Below are 22,485 nucleotides of genomic sequence, written 5' to 3' on the forward strand. Positions count from 1 at the left end.
CATTTCCATGGATTTCATTTCTGATCTTCCGGTGTCTCGGGGAATGTCTGTCATCTGGGTGGTGTGTGATCGTTTTTCCAAGATGGTCCATTTGGTACCCTTGCCTAAGTTGCCTTCTTCTTCCGATCTGGTTCCTTTGTTTTTTCAGAATGTGGTTCGTTTGCATGGCATTCCGGAGAATATCGTGTCCGACAGAGGATCCCAGTTTGTGTCCAGATTCTGGCGATCTTTTTGTGCTAAGATGGGCATTGATTTGTCGTTTTCATCTGCCTTCCATCCTCAGACTAATGGTCAAACGGAGCGAACTAATCAGACACTGGAGGCTTATTTGAGATGTTTTGTTTCTGGGGACCAGGATGATTGGGTGACCTTCTTGCCATTGGCGGAGTTTGCCCTTAATAATCGGGCTAGTTCCGCTACTTTGGTTTCGCCATTCTTCTGCAACTCTGGTTTTCATCCTCGTTTCTCCTCGGGTCATGTTGAGTCTTCTGACTGTCCTGGGGTGGATTCCGTGGTGGATAGGTTGCAGCGGATTTGGAATCATGTGGTGGACAACTTGAAGTTGTCACAGGAGAAGGCTCAGCGTTTTGCCAACCGCCGCCGCGGTGTGGGCCCCCGACTTCGTGTTGGGGATTTGGTTTGGTTGTCTTCTCGGTATGTCCCTCTGAAGGTTTCCTCTCCTAAGTTTAAGCCTCGCTTTATTGGTCCTTATAAAATTTTGGAAGTTCTTAACCCGGTTTCTTTTCATTTGGATCTTCCGGTGTCGTTTGCCATTCACAACGTGTTCCATAGGTCTTTGTTACGGCGGTACGTTGTGCCTGTGGTTCCTGCTGTTGAGCCTCCTGCTCCGGTGTTGGTTGAGGGCGAGTTGGAGTACGTGGTGGAGAAGATCTTGGATTCTCGTCTCTCTAGAAGGAGGCTCCAGTATTTGGTCAAATGGAAGGGCTATGGTCAGGAGGATAATTCCTGGGTGGCCGCCTCTGATGTTCATGCGGCCGATTTGGTTCGTGCCTTCCACGCTGCTCATCCTGGTCGCCCTGGTGGTCTTGGTGAGGGTTCGGTGACCCCTCCTTAAAGGGGGGGTACTGTTGTGAACTATACTTTTTGGCTCCCTCTTGTGGTCACTAGTGATTTGGCACTTGGATTGTCTTTTACCAGGTTTGTGCTCACCTGCTTCGTTAGGCCTGGGGTGTTGCTATTTAAACTTCCTGGATTCTCAGTCCAGTGCCTGGCTTCATTGTAATCAGTTCACTTCCGTTTGCTCCTGTCTTCAGGTCCTGGTTCTTTGCAAGATAAGCTAAGTCCTGCTTTCGAACTCTTGATCATTTGCATTGTTCATATTTTTTGTCCAGCTTGTACAATATGTGATTCCTGTTATTGCTGGAAGCTCTAGGGGGGCTGATATTCTCCCCCCACACCGTCAGTCGGTTTGGGGGTTCTTGGATATTCAGCGTGGATATTTTGCAGGGTTTTTTGCTGACCATATAAGTCTTCTTACTATATTCTGCTATTAGTCAGTGGGCCTCTCTTTGCTAAATCTAGTTCATTCTTACGTTTGTCTTTTCTTCTTACCTCACCGTTATTATTTGTTGGGGGCTTGTATTACTTTGGGGTCTTTTCTCTGGAGGCAAGAGAGGTCTTATTTTCCCTGATAGGGGTAGTTAGTTCTCCGGCTGGTGCGAGACATCTAGAATTAACGTAAGCACGCTCCCCGGCTGCTGTTAGTGTTTGCGCTAGGATCAGGTATATGGTCAGCCTAGTTACCACTTCCCTATGAGCTGTTATTTATGTTTTGCAGACTTTGCTGTAATCTTTGAGGTCCCCTGCCATTGGGATCATAACAGTCCACTTAGGAAGCAACACTGTTTGACAATCAATTTCACATGCTGTTGTGCAAATGGAATAGACAACAGATGGAAATTATTGGCAATTATCAAGACACACTTAATAAAGGAGTAGTTCTGCAGGTGGGGACCACATCTTAGTACCAATGCTTTCAGGCTGATGTTTTGGTCACTTTTGAATGTTGGTTGTGATTTCACACTTCCGGTAGCATGAGACGGACTCTACAACCAACACAAGTGGCTCAGGTAGTGCAGCTCATCAAGGATGGCACATCAATGCGAGCTGTGGCAAGAAGGTTTGCTGTGTCTGTCAGTGTAGTGTCCAGAGGCTGGAGGCGCTACCAGGAGACAGGCCTAGTGTCCAGAAACTGGAGGCGCTACCAGGAGACAGGCTAGTACACCAGGAGATGTGGAGGGGGCCGTAGGAGGGCAACAACCAGCAGCAGGACCGCTACCTCAGCCTTTTTTGCAAGAAGGAACAGGAGGAGCACTGCCAGAGCCCTGCAAAATGACCTCCAGCAGGCTACAAATGTGCATGTGTCTGCACAAATGGTTAGAAACCGACTCCATGAGGATGGTCTGAATGCCCGACATCCACAGTTGGGGGTTGTGCTCACAGCCCAACACCGTGCAGGACACTTGGCATTTGCCACAGAACACCAGGATTGGCAAATTCGCCATTGGTGCTCTGTGCTCTTCAGAGATGAAAGCAGGTTCACACTGAGCATGAGACAGACGTGACAGAGTCTGGAGATGCCGTGGAGAGCGATTTTCTGCCTGAAATATCCTTCAGCATGACCGGTTTGGCAGTGGGTCAGTAATGGTGTGGGGTGGCATTTCTTTGGAGGGCCGCACAGCCCTCCATGTGCTCGCCAGAGGTAGCCTGACTGCCATTAGGTACCGAGATGAGATCCTCAGACCCCTTGTGAGACCATATGCTGGTGCGGTTGGCCCTGGGTTCCTCCTAATGCAGGACAATGCCAGACCTCATGTGGCTGGAGTGTGTCAGCAGTTCCTGCAAGATTAAGGCATTGAAGCTATGGACTGGCCCACCCGTTCCCCAGACCTGATTCAGATTGAACACATCTGGGACATCATGTCTTGCACCATCCACCAACGTCATGTTGCACCACAGACTGTCCAGGAGTTGATGGATGCTTTAGTCCAGGTCTGGGAGGAGATCCCTCACGAGACCATCCGCCGCCTCATCTGGAGCATGCCCAGGCATTGTAGGGAGGTCATACAGGCACGTGGAGGCCACACACACTACTGAGCATCATTTCCTTGTCTTGAGGCATTTCCACTGAAGTTGGATCAGCCTGTAACTTCATTTTCCACTTTGATTTTGAGCATCATTCCAACTGCAGACCTCTGTGGGATATTAGTTGTGATTTACGTTGATCATTTTAGGTCTTATTGTTCTCAACACATTCCACTATGTAATGAATAAAGATTTACAAATGGAATATTTCATTCAGTGATATCTAGCATGTGGGATTTTAGTGTTCCCTTTATTTCTTTGAGCAGTGTATATATGTGTATATATATATATATATATATATATATATATATATATATATATATATACTTGAGAAAGGCTCAGTGTGAGCCGAAAAGTCGTATAGAGATGTGGGTCTGAAATAAACTTCACAGTTTTTTCACCTTTTCAAGAATTGGAGTGCTGCCTTCCTTTTTTTGTTTGGCATATTATTTGGGTGGATGAGAGGACCGTCTTGCCCAGGAGGCTTGGCACCCATCGGTGAGCACTGTGCTGTTCCCATTTTAATATATATATATATATATATATATATATATATATATATATATATAATTTTAATGATATTGACTAGGGCTAGAGGCCAGCGGGTGACAAGCATGAGTAGAGCACCTACCTGAGTAGAGCATGATCTGGCGCCAATTTAAATTTTCGCCCTAACAGTTTTGCAATGTGCTCACCCCTACTTTACATCCCCTACTTTATGGCCAAGCATTCGTTTTTTACTAAAATTTTTAATACATGCCGAGAGTTTCCTACTCAGGTAGAGAACAGGTTGAGCCTCTCCGTGTATCTCCTGAGAAAGAACTGCTCCTAATCTGACTTCTGAGGCGTCAGCCTAGAGTACAAATTCTTTCTTTAAGTCGGGGGTACCAGGATCAGCTGCTTACACAAAACTACTTTCAGTTCTTGAAAGGCTGATTCAGCCTTCGACCTTTAAGGAGGTCAGTCAGGGGTGTGCCCATCATGGCAAAGTTTGAGAGGAATCTCCTGTAGTACTCTACAATATTCAGAAATGCCCTTAATTTGCTTCTTTGAGAAGGGTCTTGGCCAGTTCTGGAATGCGTCGACTTTACTGATCTGAGGTTTGATCTCACTTCTACTACACTTCTTACTACATATCCAAGGAATTTGGCTTCTTCTTTCCCCAAGACACATTTTTTTGGGATTTATAGGGAACCCCGCCTTCCTGAGAGCATCAAACACCACCTTTTCCAGATGACTTCTCCAATCTGGGCTGAAGATTAATATAGCGTCCAGATAGGCCATGGCGTAACTCTTATGGGGTGCAAGGATCGGGTCCATGGCCCTCTGGATGTTGACTGGAGCACTCTGCAGTCTGAACGGTATTTGGACATATTGGAAGCAACCGTCAGATGTAGTCACATTATCTTCTTGTGACATGGGGATATGCCAATATCTCTTTGCTAGATCTGAGGTGAAAATACCTTGCAGGCCCAAGTCTCTCAATCAATTTATTGACACGTGGCATTGGTTATGCATCGAACTTGTAGACTTTGTTCAGCTTCTGATAATAATTACAAAATCTCCATTTGCTATAGGGTTTTGGAACAAGGACAATTGAGTTAGACCACCCACTCTTAGATTCCTCAATGACTCGAGATTCAGCATACACTTCACTTCATTGGAGACAAGTTCTTGTTGGGCATCAGGAATTCGGTAGGGCTTCAAGTTCACTTACCATGGGGTTCCATCAGAACCTGGAGTTCTATGATATTATTTTTAACATATTTATTAATGACCTTGTAGGGGGCATACAGAGTAGAATTTCACTATTTGCAGATTACACTAAACTCTGCAGGGTAATCAATACAGAAGAGGACAATTTTATATTACAGGAGGATTTATGTAAACTAGAAGCTTGGGTTGATAAATGGCAAACAAGCTTTAATGGGGATAAATGTAAGGTCATGCACTTGGGTATAGCAAATAAGATGTATAATTATGTGATTAATTCTAAAACACTGGGCAAAACCGTCAATGAAAAAGACCTGGGTGTATGGGTGGAAAACAAACTCACATTTAGTGGCCAGTGTCAGGCAGCTGCTGCAAAGGCAAATAAAATAATGGGATGCATTAAAAGAGTCATAGATGCTAATGAGGAGAACATAATTTACCTCTAAACAAGTCACTTGTGCGACCACACTTAGAATACTGTGTACAGTTCTGGTCTCCGGTGTACAAGAAAGACATAGCTGAACTAGAGCGGGTGCAGAGAAGATCGACCAAGGTTATTAGAGGACTGGGGGGGTCTGCAATACCAAGACAGGTTATTACACTTGGGGTTATTTAGCTTGGAAAAACGAAGGCTAAGGGGTGATCTTATATTAATGTATAAATATATGAAGGGACAGTACAAAGACCTTTCTAATGATCTTTTTACTCGTAGCCCTGAGACGGGGACAAGGGGGCATCCTCTACGTCTGGAGGAAAGAAGGTTTAATCATAATTACAGACGAAGATTCTTTACTGTAAGAGCAGTGAGACTATGGAACTCTCTGCCATATGATGTTGTAATGAGTGATTCATTACTTAAATTGAAGAGGGAACTGGATGCCTTTCTTGAAAAGTATAATGTTACAGGTTATATACACTAGATTCCTTGATAGGGCGTTATCCAGGGAACCAGTCTGATTGCCATATGTGGAGTCGGGAAGGAATTTTTTTCCCCAATGTGGAGCTTACTGTTTGCCACATGGTTTTTTTTTTGCGTTCCTCTGGATCAACATGTTAGGGCATGTTAGGTTAGGATATGGGTTGAACAAGATGGACTTAAAGTCTTCCTTCAACCTTTAGTAACTATGTTACTATGTTACATCCTGGCAAGCCTGAGAACAGGTCCTGGCTCTGCTGCAATTCCCAACACTGCTGTTTTGAAGTCCTCGACAGCGTCTCGTCTAATGTGGCAGCTTCAATGTCCCCTTCTGGCTTAACCAGCAAACATGGTGTTTCAATGGGGTACATGTCTTGCCATGTCTAGAGAAGATTGACGTGGTAGTGCACTACATCCAGCTTTTCTACCATCCCATAGGGGCCTTGCCACTTGGCCAAAACTTACTCTTGTGGGAATGAGTATAAGAACTCAGTCCCTGAGGTGGAACTGCCTAACCCCAGCTGACCGGTTGTAGACCTGGGATTGAGATTTTGAGATTCTTGTGTCTGGAGTAGATGTTCCTTTACGATAGGCAATACCTTCACAACTCTCTCCTGCATCTGGGTGACACGCTCTATAACGGTTTGGTGGGGCGTGACTTAGCCTTCCCAGGTTTCCTTTGCTATATCATGTTAGCTTAGCTATACAAGAGTTCAAAAGGAGAAAATCCAGTAGAGGCTTGTTGAATCTCCCAGATAGAGACTTAAGGTACCTTCACACGAAGCGACGCTGCAGCGATAGCGACAACTATGTCGATCGCTGCAGCGTCGCTGTTTGGTCGCTGGAGAGCTGTCACACAGACCGCTCTCCAGCGATCAACTATGCCGAGGTCCCCTGGTAACCAGGGTAAACATCGGGTAACTAAGCGCAGGGCCGCGCTTAGTAACCCGATGTTTACCCTGGTTACCAGCGTAAAATCTAAAAAAAACAAACAGCACATACTTACATTCACGTCCCCCTGCGTCCACTTCCTGACTGACTGAGCGCCGTACAGTGAGAGCAGAGCGGTGACGTCACCGCTGTGCTGCTTTCACTTTCACTTTGCGGCGCTGAGTCAGAGGAGGAAGCAGACTGCAGGGGACGCAATGTGAGTATGTGCTGTTTGTTTTTTTTACATTTTACGCTAGTAACCAGGGTAAACATCGGGTAACTAAGCGCGGGCCTGCGCTTAGTAACCCGATGTTTACCCTGGTTACCAGTGTAAAATATCGCTGGTATCGTTGCTTTTGCTTTCAAACACAACGATACACAGCGATCGGACGACCAAATAAAGTTCTGGACTTTATTCAGCGACCAGCGACATCACAGCAGGATCCTGATCGCTGCTGCGTGTCAAACGAAACGATATCGCTAGCGAGGACGCTGCAACGTCACGGATTGCTAGCGATATCGTTATAATGTCGTTTCGTGTGAAGGTACCTTAACTCTCGCTCTACCATCTGCGCTTGTGTATAGGACTATGGTTGCAACCATTTTTGGATGACTTGCAGTAGACCAAACATTTGTGATCGAGGGGGTTTGTTCTGGTAATATGCCCAGTAGTGGACCCATTGTGCCCTGACAGTCATTGTTACCTCCAAGAGTGCCAAAATTTCCGTTTTCAGTTTTCCATATTCTTTGGCATCCTGTAAGGCTAAATCATAGTAGGCCTTTTGTGGCTCCCCCGTTATAGTACCTCAGGGCATGAAAGCTGCTAGAACTACCGTATTTGTAAAGACACATAGCTTTGCTGTACTCTACACAGTAGATGCCGCAATCCTGGAAGAGAGGGCCTCAGCCTGTTCTAAGTTTTTCTGGGGACGTGCCCTTCTTCCCCCATGCATGACGTTTCCTGATTATGATTAGTCACAGTCAAACAGGTAAAAAATATATGCTCCCAGAGATAAATCTTTGCTCTTAGCAGAAATTAGAATTTCAACTTGGCAAGCTCATATCTCAGCAACAGAGATTAGAATTTAAAAAAATAAGTTTTAGTCACCTCTGTAGCCACTATTTCTTGATGTAGCCAGTTTAACGTGGTAAAATTGGTGAAAAGTTCGCTTTAACCTCTTAATCCCTATGGAAGTAGTAAGGGTTTACTTAATTTTTCATAACTGGCCTCTGCATTTTGGCCTATCTTTCTTTAAATAAATAATTACAAGGTGTAATGTTTTATGTGTTATAATTAGACAATTTAATTGCACAAAATATTAACCTTTCGGAAGGACCGAAACATTAATATTTTGTGCAACTGGATTGTCTAATTAAAATATTTTCACTATTCTACTACTCAACCTCTGAGCGAGTGTGGAGTTTTTCCTCTATTTCTGCTACAGACCGGATCCCTACAGAGGCACCGCAACTCACATGGAATGAGAAATAGTAAGATATAATATAGGAAAGACATGACTGTAATGGTGCCGTAATACTGATTAAATTGATATACCGTATTTTCTGGCGTATAAGACGACCCCCAACTTTTCCAGTTAAAATATAAAATCTTCTCAAAAGTCGGGGCTTGTCTTATATGCCGGGTGTCGTCTTATAGGGTGGGTGCGGAGCAATCTGCGGTCGACGTATATGGTGGGGGGAGTGGTCCCGATGATGAGGTGAAGGAGCGCCTCACCGGGAAGGTGCAAGTGGAGCAAACTGCCGGCGTCTGGGATGCCAGGGGTATGCAAAAAAGAGAGAAAGAGCGGTGCTGTGCCTAGAAAAACACTCCTCTTTCACTCATCTGGCTCTTGTATCCTAATATCTCCTTCTCTGCCTCTGCTTCACTTACACCTTCCCGTCATTGGGACCGCTCCCCCCACAATATGCGGCGACCGCAGATTGCTCCGCACCTGCCCTATAAGATCACACCTGGCGTATAAGACGACACCTGACTTTTGAGAAGATTTTCAGGGGTTAAAAAGAAGTCTTATACGCCAGAAAATACAGTATTTGGTAATGAAATCCATTTTGTGGCTCCTCTTTAATCACTATTTGAAGTTTTCTGCTAATTACATTTTGGCACATGTGGGCTGGACTGTGCACGGGGGTCTTCTCCTCCCTGTCTGTGATTGCAGTCCCCTAAGCTTGCCTCTGGTCCTTGAATGACCTGCGTCCTCTGTCTGAAATCTCAGGAGTGACCTGTTCATCACAGACAAGAGGCAGGCGGAGGGGCCTGGGAATCATATACAGGTAGCAGAAGACAGTCCCACCACTGTGCACCAAAACTAATTAGCTGAAAACTTCAAATAGTGATTAAAGAAGAAACGCAAAGCGGATTTTTTTCCCTAAAGGTATCAATGTAATCAGTATTTCAGCGCCATTACAACAATGTCTTTACTTTACATTGCAAAATACTGATGACCGGTTCCCTTGAAATACTCCAAAATCGCATGTAACTGTTTTACTGGAAAACTGATCTAAATATCATTAAATATGGTATTTGAACCACAATGTGCCTCTGGAAATATACTACTTCTCTGAGTTTATTGTGCTACATCTGATCCCAACCCCATGCCCAACCAATGTCCAGAATTCAGGAAGACATTGCTGGAGTCTTGTCTCTATCACTACTGCTAAACAAAAAAAGGGGAACAAACAAATCATTTGTGCTCGAAGGACTTTTTCCATTGAAATTTCTGGTAGCAGAGATTGGCACAGGAATGATAGCTACCTCTCAGTGTCTGCTGATTTGGAGTTCTGCATGTAGTATGTCTGCTCTTCATGTTTAGGTGAATTTCCTTCCACAACCTGCAGACTTACCATTGATCGTACAGCAATTTTCTAGTATAAAAAAAATGGCAAGCCACCTTTGTGCAAAAATTGTGCAATAGTTTTCCATTTCGAGCATGTCTAACCATTTTTCTCAAAAGTGAATGTGAGTTAGCTATGGGACAGATCCAGACCCCTACAGAGCACCATAATTGATTAGAAGAAATATGGCTTAAATTATAGCAGACCTTTGTCTGCTCTGAGACTGGCAAAGACAGCGCTGCCCCAGGTAAACGCAAAGTGCAAAGACGCACTACATTTATTAAGAGTGTGGTGGAACGGAACGGTTCATTAGTATAGCCATTATCTTTTTACGGTTTTCTGTGCTTGATTTTATTAAGAACCATTGATATGTTATAAATTAAGCATAATAACATCAGTAAATATGTTATCGTAAAATGAAATCCAATGTGGATTACAGCCAAAGTAAGTGGGGGAAAAAATCCTCACAAAATAACCACAAGACACTGCAGGCCGGCCAACCTAATAGGCACTTCGCTAGCCAAGCCATCCGCTTTACAATAAAAGCAATAATGCTTATTCAATTAGTTGGCGAGTTTCCCTTACCGCTAACCACCACAGGACATGCTGCCTGCAATAATCAATGTGGAAACGGAGTTTTCAAGGTGACATTCTCTGGTAATTGTGTCTGGATTAAGGGAATAGAACTAGATCAGGCCCAAACTATACCTCAGAGACAATGTACTGGAGAGATGTATTGAAAGACCCTGCAGAAGATGGATGAGCGGGAGAATGTATTCATACGGGTTTTTACAGATGACTGCAAGATTCCAAATGTCACATAGACAGGATACAAATAAAACTGTCAGGCAAGGACAGATGGACTCACAAAAGTTTTGGATTAGGAGAACACAAGACAAAAACAAAAACTGAAATGATGGAAGTTATGGAAATGCTTTAAGAGTCAGGAAAAACTACACACAATCAGGGCAAGGCAAAAGTAGGCACTCATCTAATGTAATTGTGCAGTGTGTGCCTGGAGTGTATGCAAACGTACAATGTATGGACACAGGTGTGCAGTGTGTCTGGAAAGCTTGTAGATATGCAGAATGTATACTGGTGTGCCCGGAGTGAAGGCAGGTGTGCAGTGTGTCTGGAAAGTATGCAGAGTGTATATTGGTGTGCCTGGAGTGAATGAAGGTGTGCAGTGTGTCTGGAAAGTATGCAGAGTGTATACTGGTGTGCCCGGAGTGAATGAAGGTGTGCAGTGTGTTTGGAATGTATACAGATGTAGCGTGTATAGAAGTCCACAGTGTGTATACAGGTATGCAGTGTGTGCCTGTAGTGTATGCAATTGAATAGTGTGTATCTAGATTATATGCTGATGAAGTGTGTATATAAAGGTACAGTGTGTATACAGGTTTGCAGTGTGTGCCTAGAGTGTATGCATATGTACAGGGTGTGTATATATGCGTACAGTGTGTATACAGGTATGCAGTGTGTGCCTAGATTATATGCTAATGTACAGTGTGTATATAAGTGTGCATTTTATGTTGGTGTGAAGTGTGTAGTGTGTGCCTGGAGTGTATGCAGATATAAGGCATGTGTATATAAGTGTGCAGTGTATGCAGACATAAAGTATATGTATGTAAGTGTGAAGTGTGTGCAGATATAAGGCATGTGTATATAAGTTTGCAGTGTGTGCCTAGAGTGAATGCAGATATAAGGCATGTGTATATAAGTGCAGTATATGCAGATATAAGGCATGAGTATATAAGTGTGCAGTGTATGCAGATATAAGGCATGTGTATATAGGTGTGCACTGTGTGCCTGGAGTGTATGCAAATATAAGGCATGTGTATATACACTACCGTTCAAAAGTTAAGGGTCACTTCGAAATTTCGTTATTTTTGAAAGAAAAGCACAATGAAGTTAACAATTAATGATTCAGAAATACACTCTATACATTGTTAATGTGGTAAATGACTATTCTAGCTGCAAATATCAGGTTTGCAATGCAATATCTTCATAGGTGTATACAGGCCCATTTCCAACAACCATCACTCCAGTGTTCTTATGGTATTTTGTGTTTGCTAACTGTGTAAGGCGGCTAATGGATGGTTAGAATACCCTTGAAAACCCTTGTGCAAGTATGTTAGCACAGCTGAACACAGTTTGGCTGATTAGAGAACCTATAAACCTGACCTTCCTTTGAGCTAGTTGAGAATCTGGAGCATTACATTTGTTGGCTCCACTAAACTCTCAAAATGGCCAGAAAAAAAGAACTTTCATGTGAAACTCGACAGTCTATTCTTGGTCTCAGAAATGAAGGCTATTCCATGCGAGAAATTGCCAAGAAACTGAAGATTTCCTACAACGGTGTGTACTACCCCCTTCAGAGGAGAGCAAACAGGCTCTAACCAGAGTAGACAGAGAAGTGGGAGGCCCCGCTGCACAAGTGAGCAACAAGACAAGTACATTAGAGTCTGTAGTTTGAGAAATCGACGCCTCACAGGTCCTCAACTGGCAGCTTCATTAAATAGTACACGCAAAACACCAGTGTCAACATCTACAGTGAAGAGGCGACTCCGGGATGCTGCCCTTCAGAGCAGAGTGGCAAATAAAAAGCCATATCTGAGACTGGCTAATAAAAGGAAAAGATTAATATGGGCAAAAAAACACAGACATTGGACAGAGGAAGATTGGAAAAAAGTGTTATGGACAGACAAATACAAATTTGAGGTGTTTGGATCACACAGAAGAACATTTGTGAAACGTAGAACAACTGACAAGATGCTGGAAGAGTGCCTGACGCCATCTGTCAAGCATAGTGGAGGTAATGTGATGGTCTGGGGTTGCTTTGGTGCTGGTAAAGTGGGAGATTTGTACAAGGTAAAAGGGATTTTGAATAAGGAAGGCTATCACTCCAATTTGCAACACCATGCCATACCCTGTGGACAGCGCTTACTTGGAGCCAATTTCATCCTACAACAGGACAATGACCTAAAGCACACCTCCAAATTATGCAAGAACTATTTAGAGAAGAAGCAGGCAGCTGGTATTCTATCTGTAATGGAGTGGACAGCGCAGTCACCAGATCTCAACTCCATTGAGCTGTTGTGGTACGCAAAAAGTGCCCATCAAGACAAATTCTTTCTGACTTGCATATACACTGTTCATGAAAAGTTAGGGATATTTGGCTTTCACGTGAAATTTGAGGATGATCCTAATATACACTATAACGTTTTCAGGTGAACTTAATGTGAACATCTCTAAACTTTTGAATGCACATGTCCAACTATTCAATATTTCAGTACTTTTTGCACAACTTACTGTTCTCTAACAAGAAGGTTAATTCCCAACAGGTGTTTGATCCATTAATAGGCCAATAAATTTCAGGGTTTAATTAGAATTGGAATTTAACAGCCCTCCTCATCATGCTGGTCACAATTTGACATCATGAGACTAAGACGACACCTAACAATTGATTAACAGTACCTCACCATTGAGAGGCTTCTAGCAGGATGTTCTAAGGCAGAAGTAGCCACAGGACTTAGGGTACTGTCACACAGTGCCATTTTGATCGCTACGACGGCACGATCCGTGACGTCGCAGCGATCGTATGATTATCGCTCCAGCGTCGTAGACTGCGGTCACACGTTGCAATCACGGCGCTGGAGCGATGCCGAAGTCCCCGGGTAACCAGGGTAAACATCGGGTTACTAAGCGCAGGGCCGCGCTTAGTAACCCGATGTTTACCCTTGTTACCAGCGTAAACGTAAAAAAAACAAACAGTATATACTCACATTCCAGTGTCTGTCCTCCGGCGTCTCAGTTTCTCTGCACTGTGTAAGCACAGCGGTGACGTCAGACGTCACCGCTGTGCTCGCTTTCTGGCTGGCCGGCGCTCACAGTGCAGAGAAGCTGAGACGCCGGGGGACAGACACCGGAATGTGAGTATGTACTGTTTGTTTTTTTTACGTTTACGCTGGTAACCACGGTAAACATCGGGTTACTAAGCGCGGCCCTGCGCTTAGTTACCCGATGTTTACCCTGGTTACAAGCGAACACATCGCTGGATCGCTGTCACACACAACGATCCAGCGATGTCAGCGGGTGATCAAGCGACGAAAGAAAGTTCCAAACGATCTGCTACGACGTACGATTCTCAGCAGGATCCCTGATCGCTGCTGCGTGTCAGACACTGCGATATCGTAACGATATCGCTAGAACGTCACGAATCGTACCGTCGTAGCGATCAAAATGGCACTGTGTGACAGTACCCTTAGAATGTCACAGACAGTTATCAGCAGGTTGCAACAGGGATACTGGAAGAGTCACAGAAAGACAGAGAATTGGATGTCCTTTGGCCACATGCCACACTAATGACTGTTCATTGTGAACAATGCCCTTCACAATCAGATGATGAATGCTGCACAACTCCAGGCACATTTAAGGGAGTTGAGAAGCACCAAGTGTCACGTCAGACCATTCAAAACGTTTACATCAGCGTTGTTTACGTACTTGAGGACCTGCAAGGGTATCTGACCACACCACCAGAAATAGACGTCATCGTCTTGTATGGGCCAGGGAGCGAGGGACCAGTGGGCCTCAGTGCTGTTCACTGATGAAAATCAATTCACATTGAGCAGAAATGATAGCCTCAAATGATGTTGGAAACTTTTTTATTTTTCAGTCAATGGTTCTATATTACTGTTATGTCGGACGCTATTCACACTAGGGCATCCGACAGACTGCGGTAATTCCACATTCGTCCACTATACGCTCAGTGGCGCCGGCTAGACTTTATCCAGGTTGTCCGGGGTTAATCTAGCTGGTAATCGGGTTGGAGGCTGGGTCACGCCCTTGGCCTTTAAATAGTCATTCTGGACTTTGGGCGTCGCCGATTATAGCTTGTGTCTGGTGATCTCGGTCTGGAGTGGTGGTCTAGGAGAAGAAATATCGTATCTGGTGGTGTATTATCCTTTGTCATATTTCTCCTTCCTATATTTGTATTTGTTTTGACCTGTGCACATTATAGTATTTTCCTGTGTGTCTGCGGCGTGGTGCGTTTTTAGTTTTCCCTGTCTGTGCTTTCTGTAGGGGTTGGTGTGTGGTCTAATCACTGGGTGGCGGGTGGAGGTTTCAGCATAGGACTGAAACAGGAGTCAGGGTCAGGCCTGGCGGCCCAGACAAGCACACCATCAGTGTAATTTCTGGGAGAGGGACAGACAGGGTTTTCCCTAGTCTGAGGGATATCGCAGGGGCCCGGGTAATCAGCTGTAGTCTACCCAGTACCCGCATGACATTATAATCGGCATAAATAAATTTTGGATGCCATGGATCCCATGACTTCCATAACCCGCCAGTTGGAGGCGCTCTCCTTACAGGTCACTGAGTTGAAGGGGGCAGTTCAGCAACAGGGTCTTGTAGTATCTAATGTGCAAGCTGAAACTGCAGGTAGAGTTGCAGAGCAAAAGATTCCTTTACCTGAGAGGTTTGCTGGGGAACGCAGTAAATTTGTTGTTTTTCGTGAAGCTTGCAATTTATATTTTCATATGCGCCCGGTTTCCTCAGGTAATGAGGCTCAGTGTGTGGGCCTGGTATTGTCATTACTGAACGGAGACCCCCAAGCATGGGCATTTTCATTACCATCTGGATTCAGCTGCATTTAACTCAGTGGAGTTTTTTTTCTGCTCTTGGGTTCATATATGATGATCCTGATAGATTGGCTGTAGCAGAATCTAAAATACGTGCTGTCCGCCAGGGGGAGCGAATGGCGGAGGATTACTGTTCTGAATTTTGCCGCTGAGCGGTGGACACACAATGGAATGACCCGGCGCTGCGGAGTCAGTTTGTACATGGGGTTTCGAGAAGGGTTAAACAAGCCCTCCTGATGTATGAGATTCCTACTGCTCTAGAGTCTGCCATGAGTCTTGTCCGCATTGATCGCCGTTTGTGTCAGGGGGTGCAAGAGACGCCGCTTATGGGGGAGGGCGTAGGTGCACGTGAGGTTGCTGCAGGTGAGCCCACAGAGCCTATGCAAATCGCAGGGGTGTCACATCATCGAGCCCCCTCATTTAGGAAGCAGGGAGCCTGTTTTTGCTGTGGTAAAAAAGGGCATTATGTTAATGCATGTCCTCTGTTTTCTAAGAAAAGCGCAACGGCGGAAAACTACTAAGCTCAGAGGGTGTGGAGGAGGCCAATCTGAGCTTATGCATATCCTCCATGGTGGTCTCTCAATGTATGCTTCCTGCCAGAGTTATGGTCACTGGCAGAGAGCTGCCAATCACTGTTTTTGTGGATAGTGGGTCGGCCACTAATCTCATTGATGAGGAGTTTGCGCGCACGGCCGGGTTCACGGTCGAAAAACTACCTCATCCTATCCGGGTGGTCACCATCAATGCTACTCCACTCCCACAGGGGGAGATTACTGAGTTTGTGGCTGAGGTTAAACTCCACATTGGGGTCCTACATTCTGAGCAAGTTACATGTAGGGTGCTCAGTAATCTTCCTGCACAAATGGTTCTGGGTTTTCCATGGTTGTCTATGCACAACCCGGTGATTGACTGGAAAACTCAGGACATAATTCAGTGGAGCGGATTCTGCCAGGAGAATTGCCTGGCCACATGTGTGTCCGCTGTGACTCCTAGCATTCCTGAGTCACTGCTGGATTTCGCAAATGTGTTCTCTGAGAAGGGTTGCTCAGAATTGCCACCACATCGACCCTATGACTGTACTATTAGGTTTAAACCTGGGGCCAAATTGCCAAAAGCTAGGATGTTTAACATCTCTGGTCCTGAGAGGCATGCTTTAAAAGACTACATTGCTGAGAGTTTGAGCAAAGGGCACATCAGGCCTTCGTCCTCGCCGGTGGCTGCGGGGTTCTTCTTCGTTAAGAAGAAAGATGGCAGACTACGCCCTTGTCTGGATTTCAGGGAGTTTAACCAGATTACGGTTCGTGATCCATACCCTATGCCACCGATACCTGATTTGTTCAACCAGGTGGCTGGTGCTAAGTGGTTTTCCAAGCTTGACCTCAGGGGGGCGTACAACCTCATAAGAGTCCGTCAAGGTGATGAGTGGAAGACGGTTTTAATACTCCTGAGGGTCATTTTGAAAATTTGGTGACGCCATTTGGGTTTACAAACGCGCCCGCTGTATTTCAACATTTCATAAATGATGTGTTCTCGCATGTACTGGGGAAATTCGTTATTGTGTACCTAGATGACATTCTCATTTATTCATGCAACCGTGATACTCATTTAGAGCATGTGAGGCAGGTGTTACAGCTACACAGAGAAAATAAGCTCTATGCAAAATTGGAGAAATGTGTTTTTTCGGTTCAGGAGTTGCCTTTCTTGGGTTATATTGTGTCTGCTTCAGGGTTTAAAATAGACGCCGCTAAGGTGCAAGCGGTGCTGCATTGGGAATGGCCTGATAACCTAAAAGCACTCCAGCGGTTCTTTGGATTTTCTAATTATTATAGAAAATTTATCAAAGATTTTTCTACCATTGCTAAACCGCTTACTGACATGACGAAAAAGGGTACCAATTTCTCCGCCTGGCCTGAGGCTGCTGTGCGCGCATTCGAATTTCTGAAGAACAGTTTTGCTTCGGCCCCCATTCTGGTGCAACCGGACGTATCAAAACCGTTTACCGTGGAAGTTGATGCGTCTGAGGTTGGAGTGGGGGCGGTGCTGTCACAAGGCTCATCCTTGGGCGAGTTGCGTCCGTGCGCCTACTTTTCTAAGAAGCTGTCGCCCGCCGAACGTAACTACGATATCGGCAACAGGGAGTTGTTGGCTATCAAGTTGGCTTTTGAGGAATGGCGACACTTCTTGGAGGGGTCGGTCCACCAGGTTACAGTTATCACCGACCATAAAAATCTGCTTTATTTAGAGTCAATATACCAGACGAATGTCCAGAAACGTGGTAAAGGACAGAAAACTCACAGAGTATTCACAACCATAGGTGGACGAACCACACCACAACCGAGTATAATCCTTAATGTAATTCTTTATTAGAGGAAAATTTATTAAAATACATAACACACATAATAAAATGAGAAAAACTGGAAACCAATAAACAGGACACAAAGAGTAACCGGCACTGGGTAGTCTACCCAGTACCCGCATGACAATTACAGTTTGTTTTTCCCCTGACAAGTTGATGTTCCTATTTGTACTATTTTGGAGTATATACAATATTTTGATCACTTTTTATTGCAATTTTCAGCTAAGTGAATTGAACGAAAAATGTCACCTTTGGGGTTTTGTTTTGCCTCATGGGTTTTACTGTACAGGTTATCGTAAATCATTTTACATTTTGATAGATAGGACTTTCTTTTTTTTATGACTTTGCTTTTAACCTTTACTATGTTCCATGGTAGATAAAATAATGATCTCCTATGAAGCCCATTTGAAACATGTACAAAACTTGCAGTAACCTATCAGTATCCCGTGAAGACATCATGCTGGGGTCCATGGGCATCCAATTTGTCATGCTACCCTGATTACACCACTTAATTGACAACTGCATTTAAATGGTTAAACTCTAGTAATTGGAGCTACTGTAGCTCAGGTAGCTGCTGTTGCTGGTGATTGATGGCTGTATAAGCTGCCATTTACTGTTTGTGAAGCACCCGAATTGTCATAACTAGCAGAAGTTCAGATGTTGGGAAGGACTGACCACTACCTATAGCGTTAACTTGCATTGTCCATCTGTCTAGTAAATATATTAATTTACTACAGTAACTTTTTATCTTATTTCGTTGGAAGGATTTTGCACAGAATGATCAGTAGTATACATTTTACAAGTGAGGATAAACAGATAATGGAGCAGGAAAGGGAATCAATCACTAAACACAGACAGTCAGCATTCTGCTGAAAGATTCGCATGCATCATTGGGGAATCAGTCTTGCAATCCTATTTTTGGATCATGGCTTCTTGTAAAAAGAGTAATTCGGGTAATACATATGTATGGCTTACTCAATGATTAAGCAATTACTTAATATAGAAAGGCAATCTGAGATGGTAACGAGCTCTTCTCTTCTATTCATTCATTTGTGAATGCTGGCTTACTTGAGAAATATATCTTTGTACGGTGTTAGCCAGTAGATAGGAAAATATTACCATTTGAGAGACGTCAGTGGTTGATACATGAATGTCCAACTGAAAAGATAGAATAGAACGCCTATGCCTGATGAAGAGACCTGAGTAGCCTGGAAAGTTTGCAATTTGTTACCATCTATTCAGTTAGCCATTAAAAGATATCAACCACTGAGGACTCTTACATTTTAATATTTTTTTTACTTGAGAAAAGACGACCAGTAAAAGGTAGATATAACGCTTATTTTTCTCTGTATAGGCTTCTGTCCATTGCCAAAGAGTCATTTAGTCTGTAGCTAAAGCAGCTATGGGCCAAATGCCCATGGGCTGCAATACCAGATTCTAATGTATAATAAAGGGAAAAGAACCCTGGAAACTGCTCTCTACCCCACATGTATTCTTTAGTCACTTAGGGACATATCTCATATTAGGCCATTTACACCTTAAATCCTCCAAAAGACTTTGCAAGTCCACATCAGCAATTTGGGTGTGCAAAAACGTAGGCAATAATTTACTTGAAATATTATTACATATTTACATAAAGTAATGAAATCATATTTTAATGGGGGTTTCCAGTTTTAGAAACCTCCTGACCAGTTGGTTAAAATAAAAAAGAAGTGCTTTACTCATCTTCATCAGGTCCTGTGCTGAGACTCTGCCACTGCTCCTGATGCAGCCAATCAGTGAGCTCAGCGGTTCTGCCAGAGTAGGCGCCATGAGATGCTGAGTCAGAGCCTTTGCGCTGACTGACGGGAGGTCAATGCTGAAGACAGGCAGCAGAAGAGGAGACTCGGCGCAGGACCTAGGGAGGTTGAGTAAAGCTCGTTTTGTTTGCTCCCTGTGCCAGGGAATAGGGCCTCTGCAAGCGATCTAATGTTTATACTCTTACCTGAGCAAAGTCGGCTGCCAGTCTCATCTTGCCTCCTTCACCAAGGGGCCTCAATAGGCTTGCATTTCGTATGAACAGTTCTATCGCTCTTTGGGCAATGGCTTCAGTATTATCATACACAAAATCAGTGCAGTCAAAGTGGCGAAAATAGTCGTTCATGACTCTTGCAATAAAGCCCTGTAATTCTTTCATGTACAAAGAGCACGGCACGTCCGGCTTTCCTGAATTCATTGGGCTTCTGAAAAATAAGTATATATGGAAATTACTGGAGTATTCTTACAATGTGTTATAGCTATCAGAAGTCATTTATAAGCTTATTTTAGGGAAATGCTTTTTAAAGTCGAGTTTCACTTTAAACCTGAGGCTTGACTACCAAAATAGAAGGCAGGACCATATAGATATTACATAAAGAACAGGGAATATGCATATATGTATTATATTGATCAGTAATAACAGAGTCCATAGGGGGAAGTCAGTGTATATGAGAGTATTAGTCCCTCAGTCCTCCAGAGGGAAGTGACTGACACACACAGTTCTGAGACAAGTCAGCGCTATATGTTGCACAAGAACAGTGTGATTAGTGTTCCATCATTGCCATAGCTATGACGGTCTAAAAGGCCGGTTTGCAATGACTGTGTGTGAGAATCCATGATTCTGATTAGCGGTCAGCTTTGTGTAATTGAGTGATGACACTACAGCAGAGCACTGTCAATCATGTAGCCAATCATTGGGAAATGACTGTTCATGCATGATGGCGCCATGAAGATATATGGTCTGGAAATAGATTAACCAGGTGTCAATCAATACTTTAGTAAACTAAATATAGACTCCCTTATTATGTATATCATGCTGCCTGCAGCCTCTTCCACAAAATCTAATGACAGGTCCACGTCAAGTGATACAAATCTACCGAGGGTGAAATTAATTAATTTTTACATGTAATGAATTGTAAATGTGTTTATTGATCTACAAGAGGGCGCGGCGCAACCAAGCCCCAAATGGCCCATCAGCCAACGTGATTCCGGAGGAGTAAAGATTCTTCTTTCTGCCTAATATGAAAGACTACTTGTTGAGCAAAAAAACAAGCAAAAAAATCCAATCCAATACAGAATCATTTACAGCCACAAATACATATTGTGTCACATCAAGAACATCTGGCCACATATCTCTAGTTATGTATTATAGCTTTCTATCTGCTTCCATCAGATCTACAGATGTGTTATCTCCTAAGTAGAGATGAGCTGGTAAATCTGCAGAGGATGGAGTTCAAGTTGAATTTTCATAGATTTGTGGTTTCAAGTGAAGTCAAATATTTTCAGAATTGACAAGCGGCTCACATGAAAAAAAAAAAATACTTGCCCGACACAATTTCTCATAATGCTGACACATCAGAGAGTGAGTTAACATTATTTTGCACTGCCGTGTAGATTTCCCTATAATGCCCTACAGGTCTGATATCTAGAGGATTATCATACCTTGTACAGTGGTGATCAGTACCTGGGCCATCAGAGAGCAGTGGTTCCCAGTAGAGCATAGTTTGTACGGCACAGTCGTGTTCCATCCCCATAGTCACTGGTAAGTCGCCCTCATCGCTAGTGTACACTATCATCATCACCAGGGTCCTCGCTCTCTGCTGTAGTGTGTAAACTCATCTCTATCCCTCTCTTTTTAGAGTGTAAGTTCTTATCAGCAGGATCCCCTCTCCTGTAGAGTATAAGCTCGTATCGTCAGTGGGGTCCTCTTTCTCCCTTTTCTGTAGAGGGTAAGCTCTTATGGTTGGCGGGGTCCTCTCTATAGCCTGGAGAATGTAAACTCTTATCAACGGGGTCCTCTCTCTTTCCTGTAGAGTATAAGCTCTTATAGTCAGTGGGGTCCTATCTCTCCCTCTTTTGTAGAGGGTAAGCTCTTATGGTCAGCAGGGTCCGCTCTATAGCCTGAAGAATGTAAACTTTTATTATCAACGGAGTCCTCTCTCCTGTAGAGTATAAGATCTTATCTCCAGCATGGTCCTCTCTCTCTCCTGTAGTGTGTAAGCTTTTATGGTCAGAGGTGTTCTTTCTCATGTAGATTGTATGCTCTTATGATCAAAGGGGTCCCTTCTCTCTCCTATAGATTGTAAGGTCTTAAGTCAGTGAGATCCTCTCCTCTAACCCAAATGTTTATTTCTGGCAACATACAAGGTTTTCACTATGGAGATTCACAGAAATTTGCCATGAATAGAGTATACTGAAAAACGAGAAACTATGGTATGTAATAGTAAAAAAAAAAAAAAAAAGACTTTCTGCCATCATTTTTGGGGGCTTTATTTTTTTTATAGAATTCATTGTGCTGGTAAAATGACCTGGAAAAATTACTGTCCACGTCAGTACTACAACAGCAGTACCAAACTTTAATCCATTGTTTTCTATTTAAGTGTTGTGAGGGATCGGCTCAGCGGTAGATGCGGATTCTCACACCGGTAGCAGTTCGTTGTTTAAAAACAAACAGGCGGTTTATTAAAAGAAGTTCATAAACGGTCAGGGTTACAGAAAAAAAAAAAAAAAAGCAGCTTCTTCCAGATCAACAAAGGTATAAAAGAACAAAACAGAAAATAACAAGTCCATATACCACACCGGCTCAGTCATTTAAACTTGAGTCGTTTCCTCTCAGATTCCAGCAGGGTTTGAGCAGCACATGCAAGGTTTCCTCACCTTGCAAAACACACAGACAAAAGTGACACAGCCCCAACTGCCTTAAATCAGACCATCCAAGATCTGGACTGGAGGTAGGTGAGCAGCTGATCCCACCCAGCTCTTTCAGCTGCTCATAAAACCTGTACCCATAATCCGGGCTCCTTAAAACACCTCTCAGCACTAAGTATGTGCTGGAGGCTGCTTCTCCGGGTCCTACATCACCAAGGCTTGGTACCTTGGAGACATATACTTCCCATCCAGACCTGTCCAGCTGCCACCTTACATACCCTCCTCTGCCCAAAGACGGGGGGCTTGGC

At 43.8% G+C, this 22,485-nt stretch overlaps 1 protein-coding gene across 2 annotated transcripts in view; it reads right to left on the minus strand.

Moving 5' to 3' along the window:
* The window catches only part of COG5 (component of oligomeric golgi complex 5), a 413,551-nt gene that overhangs the window by 71,858 nt on the left and 319,208 nt on the right, over positions 1-22,485 (minus strand). The window contains exon 18 of one of the 2 annotated variants that reach the window (XM_077264784.1): positions 19,497-19,734. In XM_077264784.1, the coding sequence (XP_077120899.1) occupies positions 19,497-19,734 (238 nt within the window). The remainder of the gene's footprint in view (positions 1-19,496; positions 19,735-22,485) is intronic. The other variant, XM_077264785.1, reaches the window with a different exon arrangement.

This window comes from Ranitomeya variabilis, chromosome 5, assembly GCF_051348905.1.
Source record: "Ranitomeya variabilis isolate aRanVar5 chromosome 5, aRanVar5.hap1, whole genome shotgun sequence".
Lineage (NCBI taxonomy): Eukaryota > Metazoa > Chordata > Amphibia > Anura > Dendrobatidae > Ranitomeya > Ranitomeya variabilis.